Source organism: Thermobia domestica, chromosome 15, assembly GCF_964235325.1.
Source record: "Thermobia domestica chromosome 15, izTheDome1.hap1.1, whole genome shotgun sequence".
Lineage (NCBI taxonomy): Eukaryota > Metazoa > Arthropoda > Insecta > Zygentoma > Lepismatidae > Thermobia > Thermobia domestica.
Window position 1 is genome coordinate 152238137 of NC_137468.1, and position 27021 is coordinate 152265157.

The window sequence follows — 27021 nt, forward strand, 5'->3', positions numbered from 1 at the left end:
GAAGAGCGTTCAAATGTTCATGATGATGAGCGTAGCGGAACGTCTAGTATTAAGACAGACGATTTGGTGGAACTCGTTAACAAGAAAGTGCGATCCAATCACCAATTCACAACGAAACTCGCCAAAGAGTTGTGTGTGTGTGAAAATACTGCATCGGATTGTGGTGTACAAGCTGGATTATCACAAGCTGTATGCGAGATGGGGGGGGGGGGGGAAACTCCGTATGGACGCTCACAAAAACTAAAAGAACGACCGCTGCACGTGATTTTTATGGTCTGGGGAGAGGATGGGATCTCAGTGACGGGGGATGACACGTGGATATCGTACGCCACTGGGGAGTCGAAGCAGCAGTCAACGCAATGGCGGCACTGTGGTACCCCTAAGTGAAGGAATTAAAACACAAGGAGTTCACAAAATCATGGCAACAGTGTTTTGAAATCAGAAGGATGTGATTTTTGTGGAATTTTTGAAACTAGGACCAAGAATTACAGCAGATATATATTGCTGAACACTGCGTAATCTGAGACATGTCACCCAAAATCGGCAGGGAGGAATGCTATGCAAACTTGATCTCTCCAAATCTCGACCAATCTACTTCTGCCGAAAGTGATACAAGGTAACTGGGGCTTAGGCTTCAGGGAGTATTTTTTCATGATAGTTGTAAAAAATGATTGTGTAATTTCATTTTGTATTTTACAGCAGTTTCATATAAGTGATTTATTGTTGTTGCTTCCTTGGAAATTAATCTCAAATATTTTCAGAGTATTTTATTCAACCTAATATACTTAATAAAAGGAAGTGTTCACCACACACATTTTGTATTGTATGGTTTCAAGTATTTTAAAAAAAAATCATAATGATTTGCACTTTTTTCTGAAAAATTCAAAACTTCACTGCAAATTACACTTTTTCGATATAATCGGTCTCCAACTTAACAAACTTGTTCTACTGGTGTTTTAGGTTCAGTCTTCCGACGAACCACGTTTTAGGTGTATGTCACCCCCACCCCGTGGGCAGCTTTTCCCAGTTCGCTAGGAGCTAAACCGGGCGAATATTGCAGATGCCAGAGCACATCTCATCCCCAGTAACAATCCAGGCCATGAAGTGTATAGAAGCATACTACTAGCGGCGCCAGAGATCAGTACAGACGTCAGTGCGTTGTTGTTGTTCAAATATTAACAACTTTGAAACCCACCTGGAAGACAATTTTCTCACCTGAAGTTGTGCGTACACGATGCACTGTAGTTAGGTGTCTGGTGAGGTGTTCTCATCTCGAGTTCTGAAAATGTGACGCGTTAGTTTTCGATGTTCACCTCCTGGACCCGCTGGATATTTGATGAAGTGACAGTGATTTTCTTCTGGAACTTTCACTTTCCCAGCCTTCTGTTTAGTTGTACACTGTTCTCCGTGATGGCACGTCTCTCCAAACAGGACAGCAAGTAGCCTGTAAATCTCTGCAGCTGAATTGCTCTCTTTCTACACAAACCAACTCGCACACTGACTATGTCATATTCTATTCATAATCATTCACACTGGCTAGTCTCCGCCTGTTTGCTATTTCTGACTGCCTATTGCCACGTGCTATCACATATTGGCTGACGAATGTTACCAGCTGCCAGTTGTAGTAATGCAATGATTTGTGCTGACGAATTGCTAATATGCGTAATTAATAGAAAAAATGTGAAGTAGTTTTTGGTGCAGAAAATGCTTGATTTGTACTGTATTGTATTAGTAGGAAGATTTTACATTTGCAACTATAATATACTTACATGCTGGAAAATTTTCAATGTGGTAGAGTGGGGAAAGGTATAGAAGCGTTAAAAGGACGTGAACTTAAGAGGCTGGAAGCCTAATTTAATAACAAGTTAACCCCGCTATTCTATCTAAAATATTTGTAATAGGACATGCTAAGGACATTTGTAATAGGACATAACTAACAAAATAGGTCTTACTAAGGCACTATTTTTATGTACAGTGAATATCTTTATTTTCCTTTTACTATTCCACTAAATTTATTCCCAATTGCGGTGAGAAACACAATATAAAAGAATTTCATGACTGTTTATGCAACTGTCTAAAAGGAGCATGTGACGTCACGCAATTTTTTTTATAACACGAGCACATATTTGCATTGTTTGACGCTTTATATCTCCGTAACTAAAAAATATGCTAAGTCAGTCAGACCCCTTTAGTCTTTTTTGTGTATTAGGTTAGTGGCGCCCTCGAGGAGAAATCTAGCAAATGCCATATATGTTGGTTTTTACAAGGGGCGTAAATTGGCATCCGGTATAACAGTCGGTATATGAGTACTTCAAATGAAAAGCGAAAAGAAAAGACAAGGACGAGTGTATTTTTTATATTTTCGGAGCTGAATAATGTCGTTACTGTTTCAGTGATTTATTGTGCTACTGTGTTTTACTAACCAACCATATTTGTGCCCCATTCATGCTGCATCATATATCGGCTAGGTCGAATATAGTTCAACGTATTTTCTCTGCTACCAATGCGCCCTTTCTTCAAGGGACATTTTTTTATTACACTCAGAAACAAGGATAGGATGACCCGGAACCTGAGATCTGAAGGATGGCAAAGGGAAGGAAAGGCAGTGGAAAATTTTGTAACCCAAAGTTAAATTTTTCTTGCAGCAACCGACCCTTCGAAGAAAACTTTCTTGAAATAATAGTAATACTAGTATTTATTCAGCTTGCTCCTTATTTTAGCTTCCGTGCTAATAAAGATGCATCTCAATTTGCGATACATTTTTCAATTTGTATCTCATCATATTCCCATGTTTTTGCATTGCAAACTGCGATGCGATAACGCTTATAAAATAACGCTGGTTCCTACATAGAAATGATTGAGAGGTAACTTGAAACCTTTTATTTTTTTTTTTTTATTTTTTTTATTTTTTTTTTTTTTTTTATGTGGATTCAGCGTCTGAAGAAAAAGTTCCATCTGTCCTTATCCTTCTATTGCAACATTTCTTTCGGCTTCAGTTTGAATTCCTACAATATAGTCTATTCTAGTTTCACACTATAAAACTAACCTTACTCTAGAAAGTTGTAATTTTTTGCTGTAATTTGCTAGTGGTAGTAAATTTTTATTACCCGCTGTCAAATTTCTTTAAAGGTATAATTTTCATTGATGTTTGCATTTAAATCAACAAATTTTATCCTCAATAAATTTAGTCTTTTTAGTGCTTTTCTGAACTTTTGTTGGTTTGTTTCGTTAGTTCTTTTTCAATTCATTCATAAAAGATTTCCTTATTTCTCATTCGTATTAATGTTTTACTTTTTCAGTTGGGTTTGAAACCAGAATTCCATCAGTTAGACGTAGATGATCAGGAAAGTATCAATCGTTTCCGAGATTTTATGAAAGAGAAACATGGAGGCATTGATGTGTTGGTGAACAATGCTGCCATTGCTTACAAGGTAAATCTAAAATCATAATTCTTATATCATTAGAATAGTTAAATGTATGAGAAAAGGATGTTACATACTCAACCAACTGAATTCAGTAGGTAGGAACGTTGCACACAGTAGGTCAGGATTCTACGGACCTTGAAAACCTAAATCTAAACTTTGATTTACTTGGGGCGTGAATTTAACCAGATATATGATTTCTATCGCTTTTTTTAAAAAAAATCTTTTAGTAGCTCTCTTAAGGTTCCTGTGAACTACCCTTGTCCGAGCACTTCGCCTTTTCGCCACCAGATGCTCACTTTTTCATTTAGCAATCACTGCTGGTACCTCTACTGGGAAGAACTGAAAGATCGTACCGCTCAGTTTGAATGTGTCCAGGATATCCACACTTGAAGTGGGCGGGGAGAGGAATCCAACATTTTTTTTTTTTTTTTTTTTTTTCGTGCACCTGCAGTCAGTCAGAGTCTATTTATACAAGCCGTGTTGTTCAGCCGCAGGGCAAAACCTCAACCATTGATGAGTAACATAAATCTTTTCTTTTTGCAGGTAGGAATAGAGTTTTGTACGAAAAACGGGAATTAGGTTGCAGAGAACGTCATTCACATCGCGTTGACAAATTATCTTTCGTACGTTTATCACATGAAACTCTTTTCTTTTTTTGATTATTACCAGAATATGAGATAAAAAGAACCTAAATGGTTCTTTGTATACAGAAAACAGACAAACAATACTAATATTTTCTTACATATCAGTATTATATGATTTTTTTTCTGAAGTGTATGATGCATGAAAAATGGACAAAATGAATTTTGACTTTTCTATTTGTCCCTATCCTTCTGAGTAGAGAGAATGATGTGGCGCAACTAAAGGGCCTGCAGGGCCCGCAACATTGAGAGGCCCAGAACAGAAAGAGGCCCATTTCAGTTTCGAAGTTAAACTTTATAATGTTAAGATTTAAAAATTATGTGATGTTCCAATTATATCTCATTTTTACCTATGAAGACGGTAACACCTGAGCGATTATTTAGTAAATTAAATGCCAACAAAACTGTTACTGACCAGCGAAAACATTATGACCACTCGCTACTTTTTGAACGAAATCATCGGGCTGAGATAAGAGCTACAAGGCATAACACAACCGCGCGCCAAACACGACAAGAATCTCACTCGATTAGTCAGTGTGATGCTTGTGCCTTGAATGGGGAAGGACGACGATATATCAGGGTGACTAAGTGGCTGGGAGCTTCATTTCGGAAACAACGCGACTTGTCGAGTTTTCGCGATCTGCCGTGCTTATGTATTTCAAAGATGGGAAAAGAACAGTGAAACCAGCATCGAACCAAACAACAAAAAGTGGGACGACCACACCTCATTAAAAATGTCGGATGTCGTAGACTCTCGAATTTGGTATAGCAGAATAGACGAAAACTATAGCACAATATAATAATAATAATAATAATAATGTGCATTTTTTTTGCATATGAGCAAGTTGTGACTCACTAGATAGAAGATAGAAAGTCAAAACTGTTCTCTGTAAATTTTACGTGACTCATGAATGTGGAAAGAGGGAGTCCGTTTAACATTTTTGCGGGGAGGCCCATTCGTCCTTACTTACGCTACTGAGAGAATGTAAGGTAAATAATAACACCAATATATATATATATATATATATATATATATATATATATATATATATATATATATATATATAGATAGATAGATAGATAGATAGATAGATAGATAGATAGATAGATAATCCTGGCGCAACTTTTAGTTTCCCAACTTTTCTCTCGATATTTGGTCAACACAGAAATGTTTGAGTGCCACACCGGGAATTAATCCCTGGACGATGCACACCGTATCACTTTCGCTAATCATTTGGTAAAATTCAGGTTAGGGTGGTACTGAATTAATTTTGGAATATGCCATTTCTCATAAGGTAAAGTTCAAAAGTATTGTGACATAATTAAAAAGCTCATTATCAACTACGTATTCTTGCCTCTAATATCTCTAAAAGTTTTCGAGTTATGTGTCAAAAATGGTTGAAACACTTGAAGTTAGTTTAGTAACTTGAAGAAGATAGTAGACTTATACATACATGATTAGAATTGCTCCAATTTTTATTTTTATTCTTCTTTCTCGTAAAGAAATACAAAATCATAATTTCAACCATTTTGGTACATTTTTCATAATTTGAAGCGCGAACAGCCGGTTTCTTTCCTTACGTTTTGAACTTGGGATTTATATTCTCCTTGTCACTTATCGTGAAACTCATATAATAACATGGGTCACAAAGCTAGAATATCTTATGCGACAGAGGTAATGACAATTTTTGTCATTTCATCTCTCAAGATCTGTTAAATTTGACATTTATTGAATGATATCGGTTTTATAATACGAATAAATTTTTCGCAATAAGGTGCGTATAGTGGTCGTAAGAAATGGCAAAAGCTACCACTGACCTTTATAGTTTGACTCATGCTTTTTCGATCATGGTATTCCTCTTAAATTTTGCAAAGGACAGTATCATTTTAATTATCTTAACCTAATTTCCTAAAGCATCTCATTCGTACGCTAAAAGAAAGATTTCTATTTTTTATGTATAAGAATTCAGGGGATGCAAATTTATTCAAAATTCCTTTACAATTAAAGCCGCCTAAACAGATATTCCTTCGAGATTTCTGTATTTTGAAAACAATTCACGATTTCAGTTCTTTCTATTTACTTGTTTCCATGTTTATTTATATCAATACTGTATGATCAGTTCCCAGAATTATTTTAGTTCCCCGGTAAATCCATTTATAACAAGCTCCAAATACTGCTACAATTTTAATGTGGTTTCAGGAGAATCTGCATATCTCATCCTTTTGTTACTCTCTATATATTCATCTACTACGTAAACAAACATCAGTGAAAGAAAGAGGCTGAGAGCTAACATGTGCTCCGTGAGGAACGTTGTCATACCTTGCACTGATATATCTAGAGAGTCTAGTGTTGCCACGAGACGAAACGAGACAAGACGAGACTTCTGGCTGTGTCGTCTCGTCTAGAAAAGATGTGTCCGTCTCGTCTCGTATTGAATGGTTCTGTCTCGTCTCGTGGCAACACCAGAAAGGCTGAGGCCCACAAAAGAGCTGTTAAACCAAGTGGTTAAAATTATAACTTTTAACCTAGTTTGGTTAACAGAGCACAACACAAAACACGACTGCAATCCTCCAGCAACGACTGCTTACAAGGGAACCTTCCGAAAATGATAGTTGCAGTGAAAGATGTGACCTATGCCAATTGAAAGAGCTGTAACAGAGATGAGCATTCCCAAAAAATTAGCTGCCCATAGCAATAGGTTCAAGAAATATAAGGGGTGGAAGTTCGTGAAACAGCAAGGTTAGACAAGGGGAAAAAGTGCAAATTCCGCAAAAAGGGGGGGCACGGCAAAATACAATGCTGACAAGTGATGTATAGAAAGAGACTTGCCACAATAGGGAACAAATGAAGGCCACCAGTGGTGTTAACAGTGTTGCCAACTGCAATAGAAAGTACATGTTTTGCAAAGAGCACTATATGTAGTGAGTGCAATATTCAGTGTCATGTATAACATAAGATATGGCGTGTATAATCAGTGGTACAATCTAACAAAAGAGAATAGAAAAAACAGAAGTACGAAAAATACGGAAAAGACGAAGTTGGCCATAATGCGCCACATTTGATCACGAGCTGTGCATATTAGAACGAACAAAACAAGAAGCACCAACTATGCAGGAAACCGACGTAGCTAGAGTCGAAAAGAAAAACGAGTTCCAAAGTTGGCAGCACTGGCCATGAAAATCCAGACAATTCTAATATAGTTAGGCCACTCGCTTCACAAAAAGAAAATTCCGGCAAGAGGCATTAGCCTTCGCATCATTTGTACATGCTCGTCCACATTGTACGTGCAATGAGACAATGGTCCAAACAGAAGATACATTTGCAGTGAGCACAGCGGAATACTGCCAATCCGTCATACATGGTACAATGATCGCCTGTGAATGTCTCGAAACAGTACTCTAGAGGTGTCGGAACCTTTGGTGGTCTTTCTATCACATATCCACACCAGTAGAAAGCAAACATAATCAAAGGCTTGATCTGCTGTGTGTTGCTGTCTGCAGTACTATCACCGCCTATATGATATATCCAGAGTGTCCCACCGAACTCTGCGACTGAAATAGTTTCAAAGTGAAAAAAGTGTGACACATCCAGTTGTGCAGGAATGTACCCATGTCAGGGGGCGAGAAACTTCTGTGAGACGCAAGTGCCCCCAAGTCCCCCATCATAGGGTCCCAGGGGCCAACTTCAAACTTTCAAATAGCACCATCGGTCGAGTTATATTTCTTTCGATAAATCATGGAATATGCAGCAACGCATATCATAAATATTTACTATATGGGATTTCAAAATGGCCGCCAAAAATATCTGCTCGGTGACAAGAACAACGTGCATTTTTGGCGGCCATTTTGAAACCCGTGCTTCATATGGCAAATGTTTCTTATAGGCGGTGTTGTATCTATCCAGAGAAATATCATCCGCCCCCTGTTCCCATTTGAAATATTGCGGTTGACCCCTCGAGCCTTATGATGGGGACCCTGGGGAATTGCTTCTTACAAAGTTTTCTTTGCCCTCGACATGAGTACATTCCTGTGCAATTGGATTTGCAACATCTCTTTTCGCTTCGCAGCAATTTGAGATCACAATGTTCGATGCCACGTTAAGACACAACATATATTTGTGGCGGCCATTTTGAAAAACATGCTTCATATAGCAAATGTTTCATATATGTGTTGTTGCACATTCCATGATCTATCGAGAGAGGTACCACTCGGTCCCTGTTGACATTTGAAAGTTTGAAGTTGGCTCCTGGGTCCCTATGATGGGGATCCTGGGGGCACTTGCTTCTCACAGAGTTTTATCATCCCCTGACATTGATACATTCCTGCACAACTGGATCCGTCACATTTTTGTTCGTTTCTCAAATCTTTCAGGTCACAAAGTTTGGTGGTACACCCTGTATATTCCCACATAGGACCCAACCGAGACATAATGTTTACTTCTATTATAGGTTGTTGGCTCAACCCAACCATTTCATGTTCCCCGACTTGGCATTGCCTCAATCACTCTAGCATTGATGCATTCCGAATGATGCCTGTTGCCGGAATTTTCTTTTTGTGAAGCGAGTGGCCTAACTATATTAGACTTGTCTGGATGTTCATGGCCAGTGCTGCCAACTTTGGAACTCGTTTTTCTTTTCGACTCTAGGTACGTCAGTTTCCTGCATAGTCGGTGCTTCTTGTTTTGTTCATTCTAATTTGCACAGCTCGTGATCAAATGTGGCACATTATGGCCAACTTCGTCTTTTCCGTATTTTTCGTACTTCTGTTTTTTTTCTATTTTCTTTTGTTAGATTGTACCACTGATTATACACGCCATATCTTTATGTTCTACATGACACTGAATATTGCACTCAATTCATATAGTGCTCTTTGCAAACCATGTACTTTCTATTGCAGTTGGCAACACTGTTAACCCTACTGGTGGCCTCCATTTGTTCCCTATTGTGGCAAGTCTCTTTCTATACATCACTTGTCAGCATTGTATTTTGCCGTGCCCCCCTTTTTTGCGGAATTTGCACTTTTCCCCTTGTCCAACCTTGCTGTTTCCCGAACTTCCACCCCTTATAATTCTTTAACCTATTGCTATGGGCAGCTAATTTTTTGGGAATGCTTATCTCTGTTACAGCTCTTTCAATTGGCATAGGCCATATCTTTCACTGCAACTATCATTTTCGGAAGGTTCCCTTGTTAGTTTCGACTGAACCCGTAATTACTTCGATAGGAACATTTGTCAATACCGTCAGTACAGACGAAAGGCAAGATTTCCCCATTTATTCTGATATCCTTTTTTCAGAACCCCTGGCGCCACTTCAACAAATAAGGAGGCCTATGTAACTTTCCTATTTAAAAAATGGTTTATCTTCGAATAACAGCATAAAAGGATAAAAAAGATAAATTTTGTTGTCAAATCAGAATCTTTTTCGAAACTCAGTGTCGAGAAAGGCTGACACGTTTCTGTCTTGGTTCGGAACGAGAAAGACCATGAAACAATAGTTAGTTACTGAAAAAATTGCCACTTCTACGCATACTTGTACTTCTATTAAAGGATTTTTATACGTAGATATCTCCACCAGCCCCCGGAATAAAATCTTCTGAAACATTGATCTCAATGAACGCTTTACATTGTATTTGAATCTGGAGCACTATCACAAAATAATTAAACTTGAATCGATTGAAAAATGGAAATGAAAGCTGTTTGTAAGAATCATTTTTAAAAAGTGCTTTAGGTATTCCCTGTTCTTTGTAGGGTTTGAAACGTTGAATCATTTGGATCATTTGAAATAATAAAAGATGGTATACATTTCGAAGGCAAATAATTTATTCCGAGTTAATAAATTTTTAAGCAAATTCAGAAACTGTGTTTGTATTTTTCGAGACACGAGACAAGACGTTTTACGAAACGTTTCGTATTGTATCGTGTCTCGCTTCGAAGAGTCCTGTCTCGTCTCGTTGCAACACTAAGAGAGTCTTACGCATTATCTTTCCAAGAAAATGAGCTAGAAACTTGAAAAGCACATTCAGTCAATTGTTATCATAGAATATACTATGGGCATAGCCGCTGATGTGTAGAAGGTGACACAGGCGGAATTTGTTTTCGGCGAGTTGGAGCCGTGGGGCTCTATTATTTGGATTGGAAACATTGGTTCAAAAATATTTTACATTTAGCATACATACATATACACATATCATACGCACACACACATATACGTACATGTGTGTTACATATACTTTAATTAATGTGTGGATCTAAGGACAAGGTCCGGTTCGCCCACCCAAAAACCGCCTCTGGGAGGTGGATTGGAAGCGCACCTCTGAAACATAGAATTATGCTAATCGTAATCTTCTGAGATAGACTACCCCCCGAGGAATAAGTAAATAAATAAAGATAGTTTATTAATGTTTATCTTCCGTATACGATTAATTGAAAAATTTTAGTGTCTCAACAATGAGAGCCATATACAGGTGATCCAGCGTTCCTGGCGGAACTTCCCTAGTTGCGGACAAAATTTCATACTATAAACTCTTTTCGGCTCTCTCCCTCACGGTAGTTTTTTTTATATATTATCTACTCCCTTGGAGTAACTGTTGCTCTGTATTTTCACGGGCTTGCAACCGTCAGAATGAATATCTTGGCTGCCTTCCCAGCTACCCAATCAGCATGCAATAGATACATGCAATAACAATCAAATCCCACACAAACTACTCTACCCATCAAATATTTTAACATGGAAAGTTCTTTTACGCAACATATTTCGTTTGTTTAAAATGGAATAGACCTAAATACATCTTTTTTTTTTAATGTTCTTCTGGAGATTCGATAGCGAGACCGCTCACATCAAAAAATGAGAGAGTTAGTGCTCTGACAATCTGGTAGAAATACAACATGCCATATGTACATTACTGTGATTACATTGCTATTTATTCAATGATTATTTTGCTTAGAGTTTTCTAACTCTCCAGGGTACTCTTCAAGGATATACAATTACTCTTCACTTATGTCGCGAAAAAATATTCAGCTTGCAAATTTATTTCGAGAACTTCTCATTCCCTAATACATGTTTATACTCTCAATTTGTGCGTACAACCGACAAACTTACACAGAATCTCAACAGAGTTAAAATGTGAGGTGTCTGCTGTGAAACAAAGGTCAGTTATATGGGAGGGGATTTTAGAGTGCAGCTCTAGGAACACTGTGGGCTTTTAGAGTGTAATTCTAGGAACGCTGTAGGGGGCCATCCCGCTCCACCTGAGAAAAAAAAAAAAAAAGAATGAAAAGAAATCTGGCGGCACACAACTAATTCACACTGGTTACAAAGCAGGCACAACAAAGTTCTGAATGAAATATGTTTATTTTTTTGCACTATTCCATTTTCCGAACAATAACATTTACCGATGACTTGTTAGCCCCTCCACCACAGCCACCATGAAAACAAATTCAATCGGAATTTGGCCAGCTCGTTTGATCACGAATAATTATCGTTTGATCCCAAGCATAATGACGTATTACACACAATTTGGCTAGGGCTTGTTAGCCCTTGATAATCGGCATGTACCATTCCATAGACATTTCAATCATAAATAGGTAAGCAAAGTTTCGTTAGTTTCTGGTAGAAAGTATGACAGATAAAGTTGATTGTTTATTTAACAATGGTGGCCTCTAACAATGAAACTAACAACAACAACTGAAATCGACAAGTACCATTTCATAGATAACTCAGTGGTAATCCGATGGGTGTGCCAAGTTTGGTCAGTTTCTGGCACAAAATATAGCAAAGTTGATTCTTTGTTTAACGATGGTGGCCTTCAACAATGAAACTAACAACAATATGTGGAATCAACACGTACTATTTCCTAGATATTTCAATCTTAAATGGGTGTGCAAAGTTTGGTTAGTTTGTGGTAGAAAGTATGTAAGATAAAGTTGATTGTTTATTTAACAAAGAAGAAATCCAATGATTGTTTATTTAACAATGGTGATCTTCAACAATGAAACTAACAACAATATGTGGAATCCACACGTACCATTGCCTAGATATTTCAATCTTAAATGGGTGTGCCAAGTTTGGCCAGTTTGTGGTAGAAAGTATGACAGATAAAGTTGATTGTTCATTTAACAATGGTAGCCTCTAACAATGAAAGTAACAACAATAAGTGAAATCAACACGCACCATTCCATAGATATCTCAATCGTAAATGAGTGTGCCAAGTTTGGTTAGTTTGTGGTAGAAAATATTACAGATAAAGTTACTGTATATTTAATAATGGAGAAATCCAACCATTGTTTATATAACAATGGTGGCCTTCAATAATGAAACTAACAACAATATGTGAAATCGACACATAGCATTCCCTAGATATTTCAACTTTAAATGGGTGTGCAAAGTTTGGTCAGTTTGTGGTAGAACGTATGGCCGTTAAAGTTGATTGTTTATTTAACAATGGTGGCCTCTAACAATGAAACTATCAGCAATATGTGAAATCGATCCATATCGTTCCATAGATATCTTAATCTTAAATGAGTCTGCAAATTTTGTTTAGGTTGTTGTAGAAAGTGTGGCAAAAAACTTGATTGTTTCTTTAACAATGGTGGCCTTCAACAATGAAACTAACAACAATATGTGAAATCGACACATACCATTCCCTAGATATTTCAATCTTAAATGGGTGTGCAAAGTTTGGTCAGTTTCTGTTAAAAAGTGTGGCACATAAAGTTGATTTTTTATTTAACAATGGTGGCCTCTAACAATGAAACTAACAAAAATAAGTGAAATCGAAACGTACCGTTTCATAGATATCTCAATGGTAAATGAGTGCGCCAAATTTGATTAGTTTTTGGTAGAAAGAGTGTAAGATAAAGTTGATTGTTTATGTAACAATTTAGAAATCCAAAGATTGTTTATTTAACAATGGTGGCCTTCAACAATGAAAGAACAACAATATGTGAAATCGACACATACCATTCCATAGATATCTCAATCGTTCATAAGTGTGAAAAGTTTACTTAGTTTGTGGTAGAAATTATGACAGATAAAGTTAATCGTTTATTTAACAATAGAGAAATCCAACGAATGTTTATTTAACAATGGTGATCTTCAACAATGAAACTAACAACAATATGAGAAAACGACACATATCTTTCCCTAGATATTTTAATCTTAAATGTGTGTGCAAGGTTTGGCCAGTTTCTGGTAGGAAGTATGGCAGATAAAGTTGATTGTTCATTTAACAATGGCGGCCTCTAACAATGAAAGTAACAACAATAGGTAAAATCGACACGTACCATTCCATTGATATCTCAATCGTAAATGAGTGTGCCAAGCTTGGTTAGTTTGTGATAGAAAGTATGGCAGATAAAGTTGATTGTTTATCTAACAATGGAGAAATCCAACGATTGTTTATTTAACAATGGCGGCCTCGAACAATGAAACTAACAACAATATGTGAAATCGACTGGTACCATTCAGTAGATATCTCAGTTGTAATCCGATGGGTATGCCAAGTTTGGTCAGTTTGTGGTAGAAAGTGTGGCAGATAAAGTTGATTGTTTTCTTAACAATGGTGGCCTCTAACAATGAAACTAATAACAATATCTGAAATCGACACGTACCATTCCCTAGATTTTGTAACGTCCATTAACCAGATTATATCCGTTTTTGCTTAATTTTTGAACTGTTTATTTTATATTTGATTGTTTTAATTTTATTAGTTGTATATGTTAACATTGGTGACGGTGGCGCCATCTATCGTTTTAGACACAAACTGTTTGGACGTTCTGAATAACCTTAAGCTGTAAATTTAAGATTTTTTAAGACTGACTAGCTGAACCTGTGCTTTCTACACAGCGCATCATTCGCATACGAGCATGAATCTCCTCATTCCTCACATCTGTACATGTTCCTTTACAGACACAAGTGAAAAAAGTCTAGATTTAAAAAAATCGGCAAGGGGTATCATAAACGGGAGATTTTTTCGATTTTCTTTTTCTCAATATCTCGCACCGTTTGGAAGATTTGAGTCTACTTCCGGTTGGAGTTTCTAATTCATGTATGATCAGTGTTTTCTGTCTTCTTGCATGCAGTGTGTAATAAGTAAATACATTACATACATAATTAATTATAATGCCAGTTATAAATGGTATTCATTGAGCAAAACACTCCAAAAATAGATTCATCTTCGACTGGAGAAATGGTTATCCTTCCTTTTACATTATTATTTGGCTATGAAGCATACGCCTGAAATATATGCAACTCCTATATACAGCAGTGTGGTGTTGGAATGTATAATGCGTAGGATATTAGTTTTTTTTTAATTCCAACACTTGCAGTGTACCCTTAAAAATATAATAATGAAATAATGACCATGTTTTTTAAATATTCAATTACAACTGGACAATCTACGCAAGATTTGCAATCGATCAGTGAAAACGTGATCTTTCTAGAACAGCGTTTCCCAACCGGTGTGCCGCGAGGAAATTGAAACAAAATTATTAATTCTATAGCAATCAAATTGCAAGACAGGGAAAAATGTATGTTTGTATTTCACATAACTATGAACCTCTACCATGAATCTACAATTTTAAGTTTCATACTGACTTACTTTTCTGTACATTTGTAATGTTAAAAAAAGGATTTATCATTGTTATGACCATTATTGCTGCTTTATTGTTGCAGACAATTTCGTAACTTGAAATTTTAAAATATCATTCAATCCTTTCGACAAAGCAAACGCGCATACAAATTACCTACATTTGTGTTTTAAAAGTAAGAGATTTGTTTGTTCGTTCATTATTTAGTGATCTTCCTTCTTTGTGAAATGTTGGATACAGTTTTCGAAAAAGAAATTGTATTTTTAGAAACCTGAGTCTTATATTTCATTGCAATTGTTGTTGTTAAGTTTTAAATTAGAATGGAAAATATGCACAATGATTTATCACGGGGGAAAACCAGTTATCGAGCTTTTTTCTCTATGACGAGGTCAGTAATCAGAAAAAATACCACTGTATTTTATATTTACAAATAATAATTATTATTATTATAATTATAATAATATCTGAGTGTGCCGCAAGTTGAAAAAGGTTGGGAAACTGTTCTAGAGCCTGTAGAAGCTATTGTTTAAAGCGTTTGTATTTTAATAAGCCTTCTCCAAAATCAATGCAAATTGCCTTTTTCGGCGTTTTTCTTGAGTCTCAGATAAGCAGCAACAATGTCATCCCTATTTACCCTAGGATCATGGTTCATACCTCGTTTTTCTCAGAATGGAACAGCCTTTCAAACGGTACCACTTACATGTCCCTATGATGTACCAGAAAAGAATTGAGGGAAAATCGATTTTTTGCCAAAAAAAGAAAACTTCAAAGTTTGGGGCACCTGAGGCTCTACCGGGTCTGCGCACAAACCTCCAAAAATTTGGAAAAATACTACGTAGTATACTAATTACTTGTGACAAATTCGAATTTCCTGTCTTGAATAGTAAGGGCGGGAAAATTTTTTACCCATGTTGAGAGAGCATCAAAAAAACTACCAAAAATTCCCTAAAATGCACTCTACAAATTTAAAAATATTTGACACGTCCCTAATGATCGTAAAATTATAGTTCATACGTAGTTTTGTTCAGAATGGAGTAGCCTTTCAGATTGTATCACCCGCATGTCCCTCGGACATCCCTAAGGAGGGAAAAATTGAGGAAAATAGGGATTTTTGCTGAAAAAATCCCTTTTTCCCCGGTTTGGAGCCCTCTGGCCCGGCCCTGGGTAAACATAAAGATCTGGAAATCACTTTCAAAAATACTACGTAGTGTACTAATTACTTATGCCAAATACCAATCTCCTATCTTCAATACTAAGGGACGGGAAAAATATTTTCCTCTTCTGCGAATATTTCCGAAATTTCCCAAGGATACTATACAAACTTCAAAAATTTCCTGACACGTCCCTAATTATCGTAGGATGATGATTCATACGTCGTCCTCTTCAGAATCAAGTAGGCTTTCAGAAAGTACCACTCAAATGTCCCTATCATGTAGCCGAGAGGAGCAAGAATCTCGAAAGTGGAATTTTTGGTAAAAAAATATCCCTTTTTTACCCTCTTGTCTCTCTGAACCCCCCTTCTATGTTGACCAAGAGATCCGAAAAAATCTCATAAAAACTAATAGGTCCACTGATTATTTATGGAAAATGTTAGGATTCTAGGATTAAAGAGAAGCTCACCAAAAAATGTTGAAGTTAGACCTCAATAATAAAAAAATAAATTGATGACGTCATACCCTCTGTTCTGACGCTCGGAAGCGTGTAGACCCTTCCAAGGCTTTGAATGCCTGCTCTCTTGGAAAATAAATAAATAAAAGAACTAAATAGCATTCTTAGTTCTTTTTTAATCGAATCTTTAAGACACTACAATATCGGTCGGAAACGACCGAAAAAACTTAAAAGGTTTAAAGGGGTTGTGAAGAAATTTCCCATGTTATTCACTTTCAAAAAGGCATTTTTTTAACTTATAATCTTACGTTTTAGGTACTTGGAATTGGAATAAAAACTTGAAATTTGGTATGCTTGTACGTTTTCGTTAGCGTTACCTAAGTAAATCACTAAAAATGAGAATTTCCAACTGTAGAGTGGTTTTATGAGAAACTGAAAAATCTTCGTGTTCTTTATGTGGGACATCTACAGCTCAAAATTATTGGGCACTTCCGGTAGGGCTAAAATGATTAAATTTGACTTGATTGTAGCTTTACCCACAGGAAAATTGCCGAAATTTAATAATATAGTTACTATTAAATGTGGAATTATGGAATTAAATGTGGGATTATTAAATCAAGTACATTATCAAAATTCTTTGCACATTAATTTTAATTAAAAAGAAAAAGATACTTTGTTGCGTTGTTAACACCTTACTATCACTAGTACTGGTTAAAATGCGAGTTTTAGGCTTACATTCGATTAGCGTCCCAGAATGATGATGAATAAAAAAAAAATAAAAAATCGCACTTTGTTTTAAGCAATATAAACTTGATTTAAGTTAATCCAAATTATAATACTTTTTAGCATGCTGCTACAGAACCATTTGGAGAACAAGCAGAGAACACGATACGTGTTAACTTCTTTGGATTGTTAAATGTTTGCCATGCATTATTTCCTCTTCTGCGGCCCCATGCTCGTGTAGTGAATCTGTCTAGTCTGTGTGGAGCTCTTAAGCAGATTAATGGAGATGAGCCAGCTGCAAGCGAATTGAGAAAGAAGTTCAACGACCCAAAACTTACAGAGGAACAGCTTTGTGAACTTATGCATGAATTCGTCCGGTAAGTCTTAAGTAAAATATATTATACACTAAAATTTGCGAACTTACGTATCACTTTGTATGGTAAATCTTAAGTAAAATATATTACGTACCTGAAATGTTTATCTAAAATGTCACACTTTTGTATACGACACAACTGTAGCTATTATTCCAGTGTGTATTCACTCTGTTGTAATTGTTATGTAATACGTATTGTCAGAATATGTAAAAACATATCTTGGAATGAGGTTCGATTTCCGGATAGGGCAGATTCCTGCTGTCGCCTAATTTCCCTGTAACAATCGAGAAATATTTAGATTACGTTGTAATGAAGTCTGGTATACATAGGCAAAATTGACCATGAAAGAAACCAATGTGCTTATAGTACTTCCCAACCAACATCTTATTTGGATGGCTAGAACTTTGACAGTAGCATCAGGGATTCATCTTTTGTTTGCTTTATACATTTAGGATGCTTTTGGTGGCCATTGAGAGTTTGTGTTTCGGTAAATTAATAAAAATAGATTAAAGTTAATAAATACATGGAGATAGATGAAAATAAGGAAATAACGTTTTGGCGTATATTTAATTAGGCTATCTAAGAATTTAAATACAAACTATTACCGTCGGTAGCTTAGAGAATTAAATGGATTTAAATGCATCTTTTTATAGAGCAAATATACAAGGAAACAATCACAATTTACGTAATTTAGATTTGTCATTTTGGAATAGAGGTATGAATGCAATCATGACACCTATGGAACTTGTCATTCCATATCAATTCAACACACTTAACCTCATTTCTCAGATTTTAATGAAATTTCATACATAGATGACTTCTAGATTTAGAAAAATATCAAATTTCAACTTTATATATTAACCAGTATTAAAGATAGGACTATGTAAAGTTTAAAAAATCTCCAAAATAGCATGTTTAATGAATTTTTAAATTGGAATTGCAGCTGTCCTAATTGAGCTAGAGAGCTGGTTGAGGTGTCGTTTTACAGCATTTTTTATGTCCTTTCCTGTGGTGTATATAACATCATAGGCTAATATAGAATGTTTTTTTTCAAAATCAAAATATTATTTCAATTTCTCGAAAACTACTTATTTTAAACATTTGAAATTAATAGATAGTATTGTTGTAAAACACCTGGCAAAATATGAATTTGGAATTGTAATGGGTTCATTGTTAAAATTCAAAACTAAGACTTGATTTTTTCAAGAATACTCTCTCTCTCTCTCTCTCTCTCTACGTAGGGTAATAACGCAAGAATGCTAAGTTTTACACATCTGTGAAAATAAAAACGAACACTTATTTGAAGAAAGAGTATAGTTGAGTCCATAGCAAAACTTTTTAATGAATAGTACAGATGATTTGAAGTTTGAGAAAGCCACATTTGTTCGCGTACATTATTTTCAAGGAGACTATAACTTCTTACAGTGGGAGTTACAGTATTCACTTTTGTCAGAATGTCCACTAACATCCACAGAACATCAGCATTTCTTGGAAATGAGAATGGAGATGGCCCAGGTGGATGAAGTTATTTTTATTTCAACAAGTATACCCAAGCCACAAATTTCCTTCATTGCGAGCGGTGACATAGCCTGATATGTCTTCTAATTGAAGTTTATTTGGAGATTTTGACACTTTTCCCAACCCTGTAAACCATCTGAAAATTTTTAATACAATTTGCCCTCATATTGAATTTGAACCCTTCCAGAAAGGCTGTAGATCTCCCCGAAATAAAAAAAATCCTGTGTACGTCCCTGATAACCGGTGTGCTAAAATGGCGTTTACACAAACAATGAATGATGGAATTTTAAAATTAAAACTTTAGTATGAGATATTACTCAAGAAAATTAAGAAGTCCAGTTGATAAGGTAGAGATGTAGTCGATGAAGTTTGCCTACTTTTTATCAATATATTTTAAGCAAAGTTAAAAACATTGATAAATATGAAACAAACACTCAGGCAAGCAGATAAAATGTTTCGTTAGCAAGAGCAGCTTCAGGATTTTAATTTTGAGTAGGTCATTTTATTTATTTTTTTAAAGTATAAAAATGTATAGCATTTGTTCCTTGGCAGTAAATATATAGTTATCTTTTAGACGTTTATATTTTTGAAAATTTTTGGGTAGACCGGACCTACCCGCTAAAGCTGTTTCACTTCGTTTGGCTTGTTTAGGCTTAACGTTCTTACGTAACAGCGAGATTATGAAGGATTGAACATATTACTTGGAAGTGTCACCTGAACCACTATTCTGTTTCCAGCTGAGAGAAATTTTGTGGCTCATCAGGACCCTTAATTACAAAGCGAAAATTAGATTCTACTAACACAGATGATTCGAGATATATGAAAACGTCGCTATGAAATTCTATCTTGGTTTAAACCAGACAACCTTGCTGTTGTACCAGTGCTAGATGTATACTTTTTACAAACCACGTTTATTTACAGTATCATTTTTGTGAACCTTGTATTATTTTATTGACTTCAATAAAACTGAAGTTCAAAAGTATCAGCACCTTAACTTAGCTTTAAGTTTTTAGAGCATGACCTAATAAGTATTGCCAGCAGATTACAAGTCTGTATATGTTTTAGACCCATTACTCTATTTTTCACATTCATTGTCACAAATAAAATAAAAAAATATTGCATACTTGTATTTTTCAGCTACGTACAGGGTATTATTGAAAACTCGTGTTAGTTTGGAATTTTTAAACAATGAACCCATTATCATCCCAAATTCATATTCTGCCAGGTGCTTTACAACAATACTATCTATCCATAGAATTAATTTCAAAATTTTAAAGTATATATTTTCTGAAAAATTTTGAAGTAAAATTGATTTTGAAAAAACTCTGTATTAGTATACATGATGTACATCACAGAAAGGGGCAAGAAAAATGCTGTAAAATGACACAACCAGCTCTCTAGCTCAAGTAGTAGAGCCGCAATTCCAATTTCAAAACACATTGAACATATTATTCTGGGCAATTTTTTGAAACTCTACATAGCCTTATTAACAATACCAGTTGGTATATAAAGATTAAATTTGGTATTTTTTTAGTCTACATGAATGGTGCCCCTGTGGAAAATTTCATGACAATCTGAAATGGTAAGGTAAATTTTGTCTTCAAATTATGTTGATTTGATCTGGAACGGCTCCTTCAGGTTAAATAAAGAGAATAGTTTTGTCAGCGGAAGACCTCCGCATTCTAGGAACTTCCTGTTTTAAGTTCTTAACATAATAATACGCAGATTGTAACACTTGCAGATATAAGAATTCTGATCCTTGGTAATTGAATGCCATTATTCGTGTTCGAAGGCTCTGTCCTTGCGATTTGAAAGAAGAGAAAATTATAGTTTGATCTTTTTTGTTTACTTTCCGCCGAAGACAGTTTATATACACATATCAGTTCTGGTTTTCACCAATATGTCTTCCTGTTTTCATATTTTGTTTTGATACTTTCACTTGTTTTCTTCTGCTTTCTGGCTTTCTAGGAAACGAGCTTGCTGTTTCACTTTTCAGATTCAAAATAGTATATTTACAACAAGAAGAATTTTAGGAATAATCAAAAAATGGATCAAAAGATTACGATCTTGGCCAAGAATTAGTTTTTGGATCAGTGGCCACAAAAGTTTGGAGCGGCTCCTAATTAGTTTTCATATTTTTTACGATATACGCACATCATACTGAATTGGCTGATAGTTTGGGTTTGGCTACACTATATGTAATTCTCCACATATAAAGCGTACAAGAAAATGTTTGATTCAATGAAATATAGTGATTTTTTTGGATCAGGGGCCACAAAATTTTTGAACTGTCTCTATATCGAGTTTTCATATTTTTTTACGGAATAAGCACATACTGAGTAAATTGTTAGTTTTGGTTTGGCTAAACTACATGTAGTTCTCGAGATATAAGGCCTACAAGAAAATTTTTCCCTGAATTATATTGGATCTTTTGATCCAAAAATATAAAATTTAATGTTTTTCTAATTTACATCACAACGGAAAATATGCATTTGATTAGACAGAAATTCGTCAGTGATCGGCCCGACATTCCTCGAAATAAGGTGTTATACAAATATTAAATGTAAAAGAATTGGTAAATGAAAAAGTAAGAGGAACTGGAGAACCACGAAAAAGCCACGGGTACCATGAACTCTGGTCTGGGATCGAACCAGGGACTCGTTACACAAGAGATGAGCTCGAATACTAAATAAGTTACCTCTTATATGAATGGTAAAGTATTTGTCCCTGGGTAAAGAATACACCACGAAGTTTATTATATTCTAAAAGATGTTTTATCTTTCGCTTAGAAACGTGGAAAATAACTTACTCTATATAGGAAGTAGATTTTTGTGTAGATCGGGTGCAAATGGCTATGGCTACCAGTGACACCATTTTCCACCTTAGATGGGAAATGCTGATAAGTCTATTATTCTGCAGATATTTACCCTTCAGTCTACCATGCTTCATTCACTGGAAAATAGCCTTAGAGGATGACAGTTCAGAAAACTAGGCAAATTGGAAAGAACACTTAATGACGTCCTTGGTTCACGTTGTGTCGAGTTCTGCGGCAGTGGGACCCATAGTCTTGAGAACATTGGAAAAATGAAAATCTTCGTGTTACTTCCTGCTGTTACGCTGGCTAGGCTGAAGGAGTGATAATGAGAAATAAATGCAACTGTGAAATGAATAAAGTGGGAGGAAACGGGGAACCCTGAAAAACGAACCAACACGGTGTTTGTCCACCACAAAACTCACTTGGTGCGAGCTGGGATCGAACCAGGGACCCCACGCACCAAAGATGAACACACTACCACTGAGCCACCGTGGCCCTTTCATAGAATTTTCAAGTTGAAACATATTGTGTGAAAATTTAGTAGAACTTCCTTGATCATCTTCACTTTTGTATAAAATTTTAGTCTGCAGAAATTAGTCTCTGCTAGCTGCCCCTCAAATTTGAAAGTTCTTACCGTGATGTTAAGAATCTATTTGCAGAGCTCATTGAATACCCGGAAAAAATCAGGTGCATGATAATGATTTTTTTAAAAAACTGTTTATAGGTGGTAGTATACGTATAAATATCTTATAGTTTATTTAATTTTATTTTACTTTTTTTTTCTCTCCAGAGTTGCTAAGACGGAGAATTACAAGAAACTTGGCTGGCCCAATAGCACGTATGTTGTGTCGAAAGTTGGAGTGAGCGCTCTTTCATTTATCCAACAGAGGGCATTTGATGCTGATCCTAGAGAGGATCTAGTGGTGAATGCTGTTCACCCAGGATACGTTGACACTGACATGACAAGTCATAAGGGTCCACTCACTATTGAACAAGGTATGTGCTTTTACTATTTTCCTTCTATCTACAAACGTCAATATGATCTTGAATTTAATTCCGGTTGTTAGTGGATAGATTAAAACGATAAGTTTTTATTCTCGTTTTAGCCATAGTACCGTAATATATAATAACTTTAGATGAGAGATCGATAAGCTATGATATTAAATGTGCTAACTAATAATTACTGACCATAATTATTCCTTTTTGTCCCTTTTATTACAAGGATCCTGCCTAGATACACTTGTTTATTCTTCTATCCATACATATATTATATATCAACAATTTCTTCCATGACAACCTATTAATTACTTCTTTTCTCTTTTAAATGTATATCTGTTCAGTTATTGCGCCTCTGATCATGTCGGAAAAAAAAAAACAGGTACAGGTTGATAATACCGTTATAATAATATATCGTTGTAAGATTCGTTTGTTTACTTAGTCAAATATCTGAATTATTTTAATCGGGGTGAAATGCTGGTTTTCGACTTGCTATCTTCAATTTCCTTCAAAAATATTGCGAAAATTAAGAGCACCAAAATAATTACTACAGCAGTCGCTTTGTAAGGGCTACCCTCTGCAAATACAAGGGTTGTTCAAGATTGACCGGGATTTTCGTACGTAAATAATCTATGAATAGCCGGATCATGATGAAACTTGCGGGTGACGTAATGTATTCCTTCTCGAGTAACCACCGCCCGGCATGACGTATTTGCCGCATGCGCAGCAGTTGCAGATGGCGGGAAGCAGTGTATCTGTGGAGCAGCGGTGTGTAATTAAATTTCTTGTGAAGAAAAAAGTTAAACCAGCTGAGATTTCCAGAAGATTGCAAGCACAGTATGGTGAACAAACGATGTCACGGACAAGTGTACGAATGGTGTGAACAGTTTCGCGAAGGATGGGAGCTGGTGACAAATGAAGCGCATGAACACCAGTGAATATCGCACGTGTTGAGCAAATGATTCTTGAGAACCGGTGAGTAACAGTGCGGGATATTGCTGCCGAGATGCATGTCAGTGTCGGGAGTGTTGAGACCTTCACAACCACTTACGCTTCCGCAAAATCTGTGCAAGGTGGGTTCCCCGCCAGCTGACATTTGATCAGAAGTGGACACGCATAACGGTCTGTGAGCAGCTTCTGAATCGGTTTCGAGCCGAAGGTGATGAATTGTTGCAATCCGTCATCACGTGTGATGAAACATGGTTGGCCAAAAGAAGCAGCATGGAGTGACGACATAAAGGTTCCCCACTGCCCAAGCCCAAGAAAAGCAAAGCTCAGCTTTCCGCTGGAAAGATCATGGCAAGTGTCTTCTAGGACATGAAGGGTGTTATTCATGTGGATTTTCTGGACAAAGGAAGCACAATTAATGCCCAGTATTACTCCACATTGTTAAATGGTGCTGTACGAAAGTCCATTCGCAAGAAAAGACCTGGGATGTTGTCTGGAAATGTCATTATTCTCCATGACAATGCCCGCTCTCACACGGCCAATGTGACAACTACTCTGGCCGAAATGCGCTTTGAAGTTCTGCCCCATCCTCCCTACAGTCCAGATTTAGCCCCCGTGATTATAATTTCTTTACACCCCTTGAAAACCACCTGGGAGGAAAGAAATTCACGACAGATGAAGCACTGCGGAACGATGTCCTCCAGTGGCTACAACAACCAAGTTCTTTCTACGCCAAATGAATCAGGGAACTGTCACAACGATGGCAACGGTGCCTCGACGCGCACGGATAATACTTTGAAAAGCTGACATAGTTTGGTGCTTCTTGTGCTGTTTCCTCTGAAGAAATAAAAAACAGTCCCGGTCAACCTCGAACGACCCTTGTAACACTTTGTTCCACCTTTCATAGTAGAGTATTCTCATTATAGTCAGTAAAACAAATATAAAATTGTATGCGTCTTGTAGTATGGGCTTCACAAAGCCAACAATGGTGGTGATTGTGTGAAACTAGTTTTATAGTTAACGTAATCCGCTTATAGAATTCTTCTGTATAAGCTGAAAATGCCTTTGTCTATTCACCAACACTAGTTATTTATTTTTAAAGGAAAAATAAATTCAGTAAACTTAGAAAATGAATCCAACCATAAAAACGAGCCCCAGCGCCTTTTTTTAACGCAATTTTAAATACTTTGCAAAAAGTATTTAAGTTATTCATGAAGTGCAAATAATTAATGTCAATATTGCTCAAACTATTTTTTTTGAATTCGAATTTCTCAATTTATTCTTTGAAATTAATTTGGTATTGATTACGTATCCATTAACGTACATATTAACAGTGTAATTTGGAACTGATAGAAAAAAAATAAGTAATGATATAAATTTACTAACCTCATCTCTTCGATATTTATATTTATAAACTTGTAAAATAAGGCGATAACATATTTTCACGATTCGATTAAATTCAAGTACTCGTTCGATTTCGATCGTTTCTAAAACGAAAGATTTCATTCGACTATTCATTTTCAGGACCAAGACGTAGAGGTATTATTTAACGTTGAATTTGAATCACGTGTGTTCCTACGGATAATTGGACCCGGGTATCCTATGCAGAAGACGTGTTTGCTAACTATATCCACAAGAAAGTCTAAAAAATATGCGTTAATTCCCCAAGTCCTGCGTAAACTGAATGTACTAAACCCTCCTTGAGTGTTCTCACTCTGAAACTTATTCTACATGACTTGACTATTGGATATTCTCGATTTACTAGTATTTTATAATTATTTCTAATACATATTTGTCCGTGGCTTCGCACTGTGGCTTTCACTTCAACATTTCAGAGGAAAATCATTTTAAGATAAAGTTCAAGAATATTTATTGGGTTGGCAACTAAGTTCCCGCCGTTTTTGGTGTGAGGCACCCATGCTCCACACTTCTAAACTTTGTTCATCGAGTGAAGATGCTTCTCTACAGTAGTGTGGGAACAATCCATTGTCTCTGCCAGTTCCCTTGTTGTTTGACGCGGATTTTCATGCAAAAGGTGGTTCAATCGCTCTTCATCGAACTCAACTGGATGGCCAGAACGAGGTGCGTCTTTGAGGTCAAAATTTCCTTTTTTGAGCTTTGCATACCAATCACGGGCGGTTCTTTCAGCTATAGCACCCATTCCATACACAGCACAAATACTGCGAGCACCTTCTGCGGCCTTAGAACCTTGATTAAAGGCAAAAAGAAGGTGGTGTCGAAAATGCTCATTCTTCTCAACTTGACATTCCATGTTAATGATCTGTAAATAACAAGAAAATGTATCTTAGTAACAACGAAACATATATTTAGGTAGAACAATATATTCTCGTTCGAATGATGTACAACTTCGTGCCAAAAGTATTTGTCATACAGATATTCCCAATTTAAAAAACGGCGGGAACTTAGGTTGCCAACCCAATATTAGTTCTGTAAATGCTTGCAAAAAAAAAAAAAAAAAAAAAAAAAAAACTTTTTCTCTCTCTTTCTCTATTATGCTTATTTGAGCATCGTAATCTCTACTTTCAACATTACGAGATAAACGAAAAATAGGAAATCTCCCCTTCAAAACCTCTAAATCATAACCTTCGAGACCTTTAAATCATAAAAAAAAAATTTTCCAGACTAGGATTTGAATCCACGACCCCCTGGTTACGTATCCTACACTTTACTGCTCAGTTTAACACAAATATCCTGCCATGATTCACAAATTAGTATTCGGAATGTGTAATGCTGATTTGTCAGATTTCAGGTTTTACTCATTCATAAGCTGCTGTCCACTGACAGTTAAGATTTCCTATGATTGAACACCGCTCATGGCTATGGGTTATAGTCATAAATTTCTAAACCTAATTGTTTTGTACTCCATATCCGTGTGTACTCCATATCCTTCCCTGGCACACTGATTGCAACAATTCCTTTCATTGTCAGTCAGAATCATTAATCATAATCATTAGTCTAAAGGACATAACGGTGGTACGTAAAACTACATTTTTTTTTCTTCATAGGTGTGGCATAGTTCTAGGTAACTAATGAAGATACCGTGTTTATAATGAAACTTAATAGAAACTACTTGAAATACTAGTTCAGCGCGCGGGAAGAATAATTTCATGAGAAAGAAATATTTGAGAATCATCCCATCTTACGATATCTATTTGAATAAAAGTAAAATATACCACAGTTCGATCAAAGTGATAACGATATTCAAAAATGCACTTCATACGTTAGAACTTTTATTTGTGAGAAATGTAAGCTTCCTTTTCCCCTTAGACTAGTTTCTTTGGCCGTAGGACGAGAATGCACAAATAAGAGGCTGTATTCGATCATGGTATAAAATATGTACTACAACTACACAAAATCCATTGCGGTA

The 27021-nt window shown here is 36.1% G+C and overlaps 1 protein-coding gene across 2 annotated transcripts in view; it reads left to right on the forward strand.

The window, feature by feature from the left end:
- The window catches only part of LOC145671297 (carbonyl reductase [NADPH] 1-like), a 221520-nt gene that overhangs the window by 16101 nt on the left and 178398 nt on the right, over positions 1-27021 (forward strand). For both annotated transcript variants that reach the window (XM_081740264.1, XM_081740263.1), the window contains exons 3-5: positions 3300-3431; positions 17106-17359; positions 22480-22685. In XM_081740264.1, coding sequence (XP_081596390.1) covers positions 3300-3431; positions 17106-17359; positions 22480-22685 — 592 coding nt within the window. The remainder of the gene's footprint in view (positions 1-3299; positions 3432-17105; positions 17360-22479; positions 22686-27021) is intronic.